This window comes from Odocoileus virginianus, chromosome 20 (assembly GCF_023699985.2).
Source record: "Odocoileus virginianus isolate 20LAN1187 ecotype Illinois chromosome 20, Ovbor_1.2, whole genome shotgun sequence".
In the NCBI taxonomy this organism is placed as follows: Eukaryota; Metazoa; Chordata; class Mammalia; order Artiodactyla; family Cervidae; genus Odocoileus; species Odocoileus virginianus.
The window spans coordinates 14,526,920-14,540,365 of record NC_069693.1 but is presented as its reverse complement, the minus strand read 5'-3'; the positions used below and the strand labels follow the sequence as shown (position 1 = coordinate 14,540,365).

The window sequence follows — 13,446 nt, the reverse complement described above, 5'->3', positions numbered from 1 at the left end:
CACTGGGTCACATGGAAAGTACATGTTTAACTTTTTAAAGAACCCACCAAATTGTTTTCCAGAGTAGTTTTACTACTTTGCATTCCCATTAGCAGTGTATCAGAGTTCTAGTTGTTCCACACCCTCATCAGTGCTTGATATTGTCACACATCTATGATTTTGAAAAGTCCCAGATTATAAACTGATGAATATCTCAAATGGTACAACATCCCAGATGAATATTAGAGACCAGTGTTTATATCTATGTTTTAACTGTTGCATATTACTTATAAAGCAGGGGATGATAAGTCTGATTCTATTGCTGGACCACAAATTAAGTGGAGATATTCAAGCACTACCTGGCAAGAATGTTTCAGGTTTGAGATGCACTATGCAGATACTGGGGACATAAGAAGTGAGGCAACATGCTTGTTTACGCAGATTATCAGACAATACATAGGAGATGTAGGAACCATGTTTGTAGGATGGATTTGATTTATAGTTGGACTGGAAATTTGATTTATAATTGCCATCACTGACTCAATGGACATGAATTTGAGTAAGCTCCGGGAGTTGGTGATGGACAGGGAAGCCTTGCGTGCTGCAGTCCATGGGGTCACAAAGAGTCAGACACGACTGAGTGACTGAACTGAACTGAACTGGACTGGAAAAGCTCTATTATCTCCATGATGCCTGAATGTCTGGCATTGAGTTTGATTGACATAGGGCAGAGGGATACATAAGATGCTGTTTGAAGTTGAAATTTTCCCTGAAGACCCCCGGAGTCAATTTGTTTACCATATAAATGATTAGAGAGCCCACTTTGACTATGTGACCAGTGAACAAAGGGGCATAAAAGTCCTTTTGGGGAACTTCTGCCTTGAGCTCTCCCAAGATTCACATAGATCTTAGTGGTTCTATCTGGAGGTAGAGTGCAGTCTTTATGTGAATAAGGACACTGTGGAACTTGCACCTGAATGATTCTCAGACTCCCCCTACCTTTTCTCTTGGTAAGCTACATCTTTTGCTTTTAAATGAAAGCATTAAGTATATGAGCTTCCCTGGTGGCTCAGTGGTAAAGAATCTGCCTGCCATGGCAGGAGATGTGGATTTGATTCCTGGGTCAGAAGATCCCCTGGAAAAGGAAATGGCAACCCATTCCAGTATTCTTGCCTGGGAAATCCCATGGACAGAGGATCCTGGTGGGCTACAGTCCATGGGGTCACAAGAGTTGGTCACAATTTAGTGACTCAACAACATTATATGTATATACTCTGTGGAGTTTTGTTAGCCCTTTTGAACTGATGAAATCTTTGTACATGTTAATTCTCTTGTGTCCTAGGACCTTACAGTTAGGTCTACAAAGAATGAATTTGCAAATTAATTCCTATCCTGTCATATATATTTAGGAATAAGTGGACTAGAATTCCAGAACCATGTCTACCCCTCAGAGCTACACAAACTTCACTGCCCAAAGTTAGATGAAAAGTCCTCATTTTTTTTTTAAAAAAAAGAAAAGTCCTCATTTCATATATTAATCAATTCATAAAATAAGGACCCATAAAAATCAATGAAAAAGAACATTTTCAACTTCTTCAAAAGAAATCTTCACACAGGAGACTGAAAGATAGCCCAATTCTGGTTCACACCAAAATAAAAACTATTGGACCTAATTTCCTGAGAAGTAGCTTATATGTGAATAGTTGTTTGAAAGCAAAACTTCATTTAGACTTTCTTCAAGGCATTCCAGGTTACCACCTACAAGGACATGGCTGTACTTAATGTACATTGGATTCTATATTTTGATTTCTGGCTGGACCTTAGTTCATGAAATGACTCTGCAGAGGATCTTTAAAAGATAGACTTAACTTCCTTCTGCATTGTCCACAGCTGGTATTTTGGGGCTATTTCAATTTTTTTTGCAAAATTGGGAAGTATGCATTTGAATAATCAAGTTGATAAGTGTAACTTACTACCACAGAAGGAGAAAAATAAAAAATATGTCTATGAACTCCTCACTGAGTTGTTATTTAGGTATGTAGTTGTAAACAAAAAATACAGCCCAAACTTCAGCTGTATTTCAGGGCCAGTTTTTGCTCACATCAAGATCACCTAGTAGTCACTACACTTTTGCTCTTTGACTCTGGAATACAAATATTCATACCTTTACTTTTACAATACAGATACTAAGAGATTATTTTCCGCTTACTTTAATCCATCAAATTTAAAAATGTAACCATTTATTCTTAAGGGTCAGAAATTTGAGAAGGCCTCAGCTGAGCTGTTCCTGCTTGAGGGCAGAGGGTCTCTTATGTGGTTCCAGTTAGCTGGCAGCAGTGCCTAGTCATTCAAAGAACTGACTTGCCCCAGATTGCTCAATCATATTTGGCAGATAATACTGGATAATGACGGTGCTTAGCTAGGGCTATTGACAACAATTGACTCTCTAGCATCATGATCTTGGTATAGCTGGACTTCTTTCATGGAAACAGCTTTCCCCAGAGTTAAGAGTTGAAAGCCTCATCTGTTGCCTTGTCAATCTTTCTTTCTTTAATATGAATTCTTTGCTACTGTATAGATGTGAATTATGACTAATTATTCTTACAATCATTTCATTTGAAGTATTCACATCCATTGTGAATTCCCTGTTGATGTAAGGATTTGAGCTGTGGCTCTAAGCTTTTCCATATTCATCATTTTCATGTGACCCAGTAAGATAATGTTTCATCCAGTTAGAATTCTCTCATGTTGAGCAAGGAAGACACTAGGTCCCTCTCTTCCTACAGCATGACTTTGATTTCAAATAGACATACTTATGGCTGAAGGCAGTCTCAAGATTTATAATCTGTATCTAGTATTTATGATTTGAGCTGTTGCTAAAAATCTTAATATCCATTCTATTTGAATTCCCAGTTTTCACAACATTCATAGTTTCCCTCTAGTATGAATTCTCACATTTGAACCATCACCATATTTATAATATATACAGCTGTCTTCCTTCAGAGTGAATTATCTCCTAACATCAAAGTTATGCACTGTTTGGTAGTACCAGCGTACACATAACCCAGGGCCCAGCAATTTCATCCCTAAGTATATGTGTGTAAGTATATACACAAGAGAAATGAATATATGTACACCTAAATATAAATATATTTGAAGAAGCATTATTTATTATGACCCTAAGCTGTAAACATTAAAAAAAAGTCCATCAACATTAGATTGGATATACTGAAATGTAATTATATAATGAAATTTTATACAGGATGAAAATAAATAAATTTCTCCAACATGCACTAATGATGAGTTTTAAAGACATAGTGATGGATGAAACAAGTCATATATGAAAGAATACATGATGTATACTTTATATAAAGGTTTATAATATGCAAAAACTAATTTATAATGTTAAGAGTTAGAACTGTGGTTAACTCTGAAGGGATAACTTTTATTCCATATTTGCAGTGAGAAATACAGTCACACCTCCTTCTTTTAGAGCAATTCTGTTCACAGTGTGGTCCACGGACCACGGTCAGGTAGCCTACTACTTAATATTGGGTCACAAACGGTTATATGTTGAAATTTTAAATAAGCAATTTAAAATGTTTTTAGCAACTTGACAGAAGAATTTATGTCTGGTGAAGGTAATAAAAAATTTAAGCTTGTATTTTCAGTGACTTTTATCACTTAATTCATCTCATAATTCTTTTTATGTGTTTCATGGACTAGCAAATAGTAGGTAAATATGCTACAGTACCTTAAACTGTTTAATATTATTACACTTGCAAGCAACCTCATGTACAGGGTTTACTATGTCTTAAAAATTTTTCACCAGAAAAGTCACGTTTTAGTGAATTCGCACAGTTTCTATCTTGTGAGTTTTCTGATGGACAATGAGGTTTGACTTACAACTGAAGAACTTCCCACAGTCTTTACATTCATATGGTTTCTCTCCTGTGTGAGTTTTCTGATGGCGAATGAGGTTAGATTTCCTACTAAAAGCTTTCCCACACTGAGGACATCCATTGGATTTCTCTCCTGTATGTATTCTCTGATGAACCGTGAGGATTGCCTTCTGGCGGAAGGACTTCCCACATTCATTACAAATATAGGGTTTCTCCCCTGTGTGAATTCTTTGATGGAGAGTGAGAGTTGTCTTTTGGCAGAAGGACTTCCCACATTCATTGCAAATATAGGGTTTCTCTCCTGTGTGAGTCCTCTGATGTACAGTGAGGGTTGTCTTCTGGATAAATGCCTTCCCACATTCATTACATTGATATGGTTTCTCCCCTGTGTGTGTTCTCTGATGATCAATGAGGTATGACTTTTTTCTAAAAGCACTTCCACACTGAGTACATTCATAGGCCTTCTCTCCAGTATGTGTTTTGTGATGTCTAGTAAGGGTTGCCTTTTGGCGGAAGGACTTCCCACAATCCATACAAATGTAGGGTTTACCCTCTAAGTGTGTTTTCTCATGAAGAGTGAGGGCTGTCTTTTGGCGGAAGGCTTTTCCACATTGACTGCAAACATAAGGTTTCTCACCTGTGTGAATTCGTTGATGTTCAATGAGGTACGACTTCCTTCTAAAGTTATTCCCACAGTAAGGACAATGAAAGGGTTTCTCTTCTGTTTGAGATCTCTGATGCATGATAAAAATGGACTTCCTACAGAAGAATTTCCCATATTTGCTGTATGAGTGGGGTTTCTTCTCCATATTTTGTTGGTGGACATTGAGATTTGACTTTTCAATGAAGGCTGTGCCATCTTTATTGTATTCACAGGATTTTTCTCCTCTGTGAGCTCTGGTATGTGTAAATAACATTCCTTTCATAAGGAAGGGTTTTTCACATTCATTATGTTCAAATGATTGCTCTGGAGTTTGAACCTTCTGATGTTGAATAAGCTCTTGTTTACCACTCAGACTCCTTTCTGTTTGTTTACAGAGATTCACTGCTGCATGAATTTTCTCATGTTTAGTGTTAAGGAGTGATTTCTCCCATCCATTACTCTCACCAAACTTCTCTCTTATAGGACTTATATTTCTAATGACTAATTCTGAAATATTTTTAAAAACTTTTCCATCAGGTTTATATTCACATAGTGTTGTTTTTGAAATAATACGGTTCTTGTCGATAGTAAATGTTTTCCCCCAAATGTTACTTCTCTCTTTTATTAGTCTTTTGTGGTTGATGGATATAACTGACCTAGAATGCCTGTCTTGGTATTCTTTGAATTTCACTAAAACATCTTCAGCTTTCCAATCTTCTTCTAGAAAAAATACAATTAACAATAGTAAGCCTCCATGTAAACATTATGGATAAGATAAACAATACAAACACAATCCATGGTGGGCCTGTCTATCACACTTCTTTAGTCTACAGAAAGGTCAAAATAAATTACCTCTGGGAGCTAACAAACACATACCCTGCTACACTGTTAAAATGAGGAAAAACTGTCATAAGCAAACAACACATATCTTTGGGATGTTGTAAATATAAGCTACACTGAACAGGTATGATAAACACAAGGGCAAGTAAGCAGAAGACAAAGGATAGTGAAAGCAGGATTGTTCTTGGAACAGGCTGATTCAGAGATAATGGAGTGAGCCTATCAAGGGTACTAACAGTAAGTAGTGAAAATGTTCAGGTGATGATGAAAAACTATATATTTATTCCCTAATGACTAAATAAATGTTATAAAATACTTCCATTTGTTTCTTCCTCACTTGTATTGAGCCTATCCATGGCAAATGAACTTTTTCAGTCCCTCATTTCCTAGTGTTAACAAACACACTCGTCTATACTCTTGACCCTAGTTCTCCACATAACTGTAATTTTTTTCCTTGAAAAGGAAGAATTGGGAAAACATAATTCCCTTAGGAATTATAAAATAAACCAGAGGAAAAGGATATTTGCAACATGAATATAATCACTGTTGTATTCTGATTGCTGCTACCATCAATTTATTCTTCCAGAGATGATCAATAACTAAATTCTCTTGACCATCAATTATAACGTTTCCTCTTTTCAATTTGCTAAATTACTTTTTTAGTTTTAGGGAAGGATGAGTTCAAGTTTTCCTCCCAATGCAGTGCATATGTGCTAAGTTGCTTCAATTGTGTTTGACTCTTTGTGATCCTATAGAGCATAGCCTGCCAGGCTTCTCTGTCCGTGGAATTCTCCAGACAAGAATACTGGAATGGGTTGCTGTGCCCTTCTCCTGGGGGTCTCCCCGACCCAGAGATCGAACCCACGTCTCTTATGTCTTCTGCAGTGGCAGGCAAGTTCTTTACCACCAGCACCATCTGGGACTCTGCTATTCCCTATTGGAGCTGTGAAAAACTGAATTCTTTAATATACATGTATGGCACTGGTTGACCTATTATTTTTCTTAAAACTTCTTGGCTATATCTTACTATTTTACCTTACTACCACCCATATCTGATGGGGCAGTTTTAAATGTGGATTCATCCTACTTATGCCTTGCATCTTATTTACAATAGCCTTTTTATCCCATCAAACTAGTCATGAAAATGTAAACAAGTGATACCGTATCTATCTTTAAAATTGCTCCACCAGATATGGGTGGTAGGATCATGTATTTATAAAACAGAATACTACAATGAAATGTATATAATGGAATACTATTCAGCAATAAAAAGGAAAAAACCAACTGAAACATAATGACAAAAGAGATGAATATTAAACATTTTTTAGACTTAAAACTTCATGCAAAAGAGTACATATTTCATTTATGTGTAGTTCTAGGACATACATAACTAATCTGTATCAGTAATGGAAATTATACTGCCTTCCTGACAACTTCAAGCTCCTCCAGGGATATACTACTATCCAATTTATCCAAAAGCCTTCACATATTCTCTCTACTCTTCAATGTCTATTTTGTCTGAAATTAGTACATAATTTTATAGTCTGAATCATCCATTTCAAATAATCTTTCAATAAGATTTGTTGCTATTTTAATATTATATGTAAAATGCTCAATTTGATAATAATGCCTTCCCAACTAAAACTTATGTTCTTTGAAGTCAATATTTGATTAACTATCTTCTTTGAAATCTTCTGAGTATACATTAACACACTTAAGAGTGGTGAAGGGATATGATTATCTTGGCATGTATATATAAAAAGAACTTACTGTTTAAATGATTTCTGAATGGATGAAAAAGATAATTTCCTTTCATACTATCATAGGCCATCAATCAGGTAACTACTGAATGTCTAGCCTCTCTTACAAACTACAGTAAGGAAAAGTAAAAGAGAGGACCTTATTTTGAGGGAACTGTTAATCAGATGGGAAAAGAGGCCTCAGATAAAACAAGGTTGAATCAGGTAGCAAATTACTAGATCATATCAGAGGATGGTTCTGTTTGTGTGTTACAGACACTAAGTATAACGTGAATGCAGAAAAACAGGAGCTGACATGCATCTGGAGTCAGCAAGGGACATTTCATGTGGAAGTAAAATTTGATCTTTTAACTCAAGGATATGTAGTATTGTGTGGGAAAGAACATAATTCTTACTCTAAAAGAAGTCTTGACATTTGCCTTCGTCTTCTGGGAGGTAATCTCTAAATCCTTGGAATGTCATGTCTTAGAGGAATATTTATTTGCCTGGGAACCTTTGGCCAGCTAGAAAGTAACAATGTGATTTAGGCTGGGGGAGTTCTTTGAGTCACACCAACAATGTGATTTAAGTGGGGGTTTGGGTCACAGAATATTAGTTCAACCTCTTATGGGGATGGAAACTTAGATCAGTCACATGGGCAGTCAGGCATCCTATGTGATGGAGCCCTAATATAACCAACTCTGGACTCTAGGCTTGAGCAAAGCTTCCCTGGCTGGCAACATTCTATAAGAACTGTCACAGGGAAGTAACGCTGTCCCTGATTCCACGAAGAACAGACAACTAGAAGCTCTGTGTTTGGTACTTTCCTGGACTCTGCCCTATGTGCTTCTCCCCTTGGCTAATTTTAATTTGTATTCTTCTCTTACAAACCATAACTGTGAGTATTACAGCTTTCAGTAAGTTTTTTAAGTCCTTATAGCAAACTATTGACCCAAATCTTCAGAGTCCTGAATTTACAGTTGGTATCAGAATTAAGGGTGTCTTTTTGTGTACTGTTTTACTCTCTTATTTTGTAGTTGGTTGACTTTCCAAGTATTTCTATAAGTATACAGCAGCTGTCACATAATGAAAGGTCCAGTTGTACATTTGAGAGACTAGAACAGAGATGAGCAGGAGTTCTCAGTCAAAAAGGGAAATACATGTGGAATGACCAGATGGGATATTATTGTCAGCCCTTGAAAAAGAAGGGACTTAAATTTCATATAATAAGGGGATATCTTTTTTTGCATATTGACTGAAAGAAAACTGAAAGAACTAGAAAAAAATCATGGCAAATCCAAATACTAACTACAGCAGTCCATACCTGAAATAACATGGTTCTTACTTTGGAAGATGTCAGTGGCAAAGGAGAATATGATAGGATGTAATATTTCATGGAGTGAAATAAACACAAATTGTGGAAAGCTAATTTTTAAAATATAGCAGAGATGATGAAATCAACCTGATTTTATAAGAAGCTGACTACAGTAATAAAAGGATATAGAAACAAAGATAAGGTTAATGACTATATATTATTTCTAAAATATCAATAACTGAAAGGATGAGACAAGTGATCACTATATTGCTATAGGCAGATTAAAATAGCCCAGTAGAGTCCAAGTGGGAGAAATGCGCTGAAAAAGGCTATTTGAAAGCCATTCACATAAAACAAGGATATCACAACTTGAGAATGGATCAGATTATTATAGCTTACGTGGCTGTTACAAAGATAAGAACTGAGGATAAAGAATGATCCTTTAAGGATACTGATGAGAGCCTACTGAAATAAAATCCATTTATTTGACAAATATTTATTTTTTCAGAGGGAAGAGATGTAAGCAAGATGAAAAAGGAACTCAGGGACATAGGATACATTTTTCACCCCAATCAAGGTGGGTACATATCAGGCATCTGAGCACTATGTTATGAAACATGGAGATTTATTGGGAAGAAATGTATTAAAAGGAAGTGATACTGAAATTATCACCTTAGTCCGAGGCATATGGATTTTGAAATCTGATAGTAGGTCTCACAGTAAGAATGGGACATGAGACTGAGTGCAAGAAACAAGTAGAAGGGGAAAGGAAGAAAAGAAAATGAAGACTAAGAGGAAGATAAATATTAGCAATGATTACCCTTTTATATTTTGGATTTATGAATACCTATAAATAGAAGACTATAATAAAAGAAGAAAAGTTAAAGAAAGAGACAAAAAACAAGAAAGGCCTAAACCAACAGTTTCCAAAAGATTCATATGGGAGGTCTACAAAGTCAAAATTATTTTTGTTAATAATAACATTCCACTGGGACTTCCCCAGTGGTCCAGTGGGTAAGATTCTGTACTCCTAATGCAGGGGAAATGAGTGCAATTTCCCTGGTTGGGGAATTAAGATCCAGCATGCTGCACAGTGTGGCAAAAAAGTGATAACAACACTTAATGATTAACAAAAATAATAGTATTTTAAACTGTGTTCTTATTTACACTAATGACAACAGCAATAGTAGGTGTAGGTGACTGAGTGATGACACAGAGTTGCTAATGTTGTTAAAAGAAAATTTCCTATTACCTTTCCTGAGAAGAGGATCTCTGCCATGCCATGCAGGACCACACGGGGAAGCACCAAATTTGGTCAGGAGGCAGAAAGAAGCAAGGGGCAAGTCTAGACCACAGTCTTTACTGGGGCTTACTTCCATGGAAAGGCAGGGCAGGGCAAACAGCTTACGGTCAGTTAGTTTGAATAGTGTTGGCAGGTCATGGGTTAGAGGGATGATCTCCAGTAGTCTGATACCTGGTCCTGGTGACTCAGGGCAGGGAAAATATTGGCTTGGTGTCTGTGAGTTATATAAAGGAGGTGGCTGAGGATATAGAATTGTAACCGATTGATTTGTATATGAAAAGTTGGCTCACCAACAAGTTGTTTGCTTGCTATCTCTAGGAATTGGCTAACTCTGGGAAGGGCAATCTCTCCTTAGCTAGTAGGCTCCCTAAAGATGTCAAAACATCATAAAATATAAAAAATGTTTAAATGATTGATACAGTGGGTAAAATGCTGGCACATTAACATATATCAAAGCACTGCCAATAGTAAACACTGCATTTCTAACTATCACACACACGAGAAAAAAGTTTCATTAGTTTTATTAATTTATTAGATCTCCACCCTTGAGAACATATATTTTCAATATTCTATGTGAGTTAAGGGTACCAACCCTCTGCCTGGTCAAAAATCTGCCTATAACTTACAGTTGGCCCTCAGTTCCTCCAAACCCACAGTTCCACATCTATGGATTCAGCCAACTGTGGACCCTGTAGTCCTATAGTATTTGCTGTTGAGAAAGTTGCATATAAGTGGATCTGCATAGTTCAAATGTGTATTTTTCAAGGGCCAATCATATTTTGTGAGGAAAAGTGCTGGTATAATTATTTGAGTTGAGAACTGAATATCTACAATTTATGGAACAGCAGTTTTACTTGAAAAAACACTGACTATTATTCATTTGTGGGTATCTGGTAGACATTTTCTTGAACAATGTGAACCTGTCTATTCAAAGTAAACATCTGCCAATACTTGTTATCTATGATAAAGTTCAAGCTTTTAAGTGTAAGTCATTATGTAGGAAAGCTTGTATTTGCTATGGTATGCCTGTCAATTTACCAATACTTAAAAGACTTTTATGATGAAATTGCTGGTAATACTAACACATGTGGGTTTGGGGTTTTTAAAAAATACAGTATACGGAAAAGTAAAAATTTGGCAGACCTGTATATACCAGTGAACTGTTACTTTCCAAATGACCAATATATAGTATTACAAAACAATGCATGGGGAAAATATTTAAATAGACCATTGGATTTTATGTAATAGTCTACCAAAGCTCATTGTTATATTTTCAGATTTTATATTGCAACTAACTATTTAGACATAACCAGTTGTTAAATGGTACTGTTTAGGAACTACCAATTAAGTTTGGGTGTAGTATTAATTTAGAATACCCATGACAATCTAAAAAGGCTTTTAAAAATTTCTCTGTCAAACTACATAAATGCATGAAAGAAGATTTTTCTCCACATATTTCAATTAAAATAGCATATTACAACAGACTAAATGTAGAATCAGATGTGAAAACCAGCTATCTTCTGTTTACCAAGATATTAAATAAACTTCAATCATCTAACAATGCCCCTTTGCTCATTTTTTTCTTTTGGAAAAGTTTTTTTTTTGGTAAAAAATATGATTTTTATGTCAACATTAGTTTATTATTTTTATATTGTTCTTTTTAAATTAAATAAATGAATATTTTAAAATTTTGTTTTAATTTCAAATAGGGTATACAAACATGCACAAAGTTCTTTTAATTCTTAAGAGTATAAAAAAGTCCTAAGACTAAAAAGTTTGAGAACTGCTTATTTAGACATTCAGATTTTGGTAATGGCAAAGAAGTCTATATCAAAAGACCCTTCCAACTGATAACAGTGATAACTATGGACCAACTATAAAAGACTAACTTCCTTGAAGGCACTGAAGAATGATCAAAAGCAGGCAGAAACTGGAATGGATACAAACTTTGAAAGAAAGAAACCCTATTGCATTAAGATCTACATTTTTCCAGGTCTTCCACTGTGTATTCTGGCAGTTCATGCAGCACACAGGGGACAGATATCAAGTAGAAATAGAAAGCAGGAGTCATCATGTGCAGAAAAATCAGAAATCAGAGTTCAGGAGTACCAGAGTGGCTGAAAACTGAGGACAGAATCCAAGAAAGAAGAAAGCACAGAAGGAAAACCCCAACATTAGCATAAACCCCTCCACAAAACCTTGGTTAACTTCATTTCCACAGGGTAAGACTGCAAGGAGCATAAAGGGAAAAGAAAGCTGGAACACTGCAAGAATCAAGCAAAGATTTCAGCAGTTAACTCAACTCTACAAAAGTAGTTTTTATTATAATTCCAGTCCTATGCCAAGTTAGAAGAATCTGGTGAAAACTTCGGTCTTTCTATTGAAATCCCATAATGGTCATGTATTAGGAACAAAGGCTGCATCCAAGGACTTAGAGCAATAACATAAAACTAAAGGCGAAACTGAAATGGAAATAAACATAACCTAAACACTTAAAGGGCTTCCCTGGTGGCTCAGCTGGTAAAGAACCTGCCTATAATGGGCGAGACCTGGGTTCTATCCCTGGATTGGGAAGATCCCCTGGAGAAGGGAATGGTTACCCACTCCAGTATTCTGGCCTGGAGAATTCCATGGACTGTATAGTCCATGGAGGCACAAAGAGTCCAACATGACTGAGTGACTTTCACTTTTCAAACAACTTAAAAGCAACCTGACAAAAGAATTCATGTGAGCCTCTAGTAACTTAACTAGAGATACCAAGGGAACATTTCATGCAAAGATGGGCAAAATAAAGGACAGAAATGGTATGGACCTAACAGAAGCAGAAGATATTAAGAAGAGGTGGCAAGAATACACAGAAGAACTATACAAAAAAGATCTTAATGACCCAGATAACCATGATGGTGTGATCACTCACCTAGAGCCACACTACCTGGAATGCGAAATCGAGTGGGTCCTTAGGAAGAATCACTATGAACAAAGTTAGTGAGGTAATAGGATTCTAGCTGAACTATTTAAAATCCTAAAAGATGATACTGTGAAAGTGCTGTACCCAATATGCCAGCAAATATGGAAATCTCAGCAGTGGCCACAGGACTGTAAAAGGTCAGTCTTCATTCCAATCCCAAAGAAAGGCAATACCAAAGAATGTTCAAACTACTACAGAACTGCACTCATCTCACACACTACTAAAGTAATGCTCAAAATTCTCCAAGTGAGGCTTCAACAGTACATGAACCAAGAGCCTCCAGATGTTCAAGATGGATTTAGAAAAGGCAGAGGAACCAGAGATCAAATTGTCAACATAAGTTGGATCATAGAAAAAGCAAGCAAATTCCAGAAACATCTGCTTCCTTGACTATGCTAAAGCCTTTGACTGTGTGGATGGGAAAATTCTTAAAGAGATGGTAATCCCAGACCACTAACCCGCCTATTGAGAAATCTGTATGCAGGTCAAGAAGCAACAGTTAGAAACAGACATGGAACAATGGCTGCTGCTGCTAAGTCGCTTCAGTCGTGTCCGACTCTGCCATTCCAGAGACGGCAGCCCACCAGCCTCCCCCGTCCCTGGGATTCTCCAGGCAAGAACACTGGAGTGGGTTGCCCTTTCCTTCTCCAATACATGAAAGTGAAGAGTGAAAGTGAAGTCACTCAGTCATGCCCAACTCCCAGTGACCCCACGGACTGCAGCCTACCAGGTTCCTCTGCCCATGGGATTTTTCAGG

At 36.6% G+C, this 13,446-nt stretch overlaps 1 protein-coding gene across 16 annotated transcripts in view; it reads right to left on the bottom strand.

Annotated features, from left to right (window-relative positions):
- Positions 1 to 13,446, bottom strand: part of ZNF382 (zinc finger protein 382) — a 64,558-nt gene that overhangs the window by 20,283 nt on the left and 30,829 nt on the right. For 15 of the 16 annotated variants that reach the window (XM_070451800.1, XM_070451809.1, XM_070451807.1 and 12 more), the window contains one exon: positions 3,128 to 5,244. The exons of the other annotated variant lie outside the window; for it this stretch is intronic. In XM_070451800.1, coding sequence (XP_070307901.1) covers positions 3,824 to 5,244 — 1,421 coding nt within the window. In that variant the 3' untranslated portion in view covers positions 3,128 to 3,823. Of the gene's footprint in view, positions 1 to 3,127; positions 5,245 to 13,446 lie in introns of those variants that run through there. 16 annotated transcript variants of the gene reach the window in all.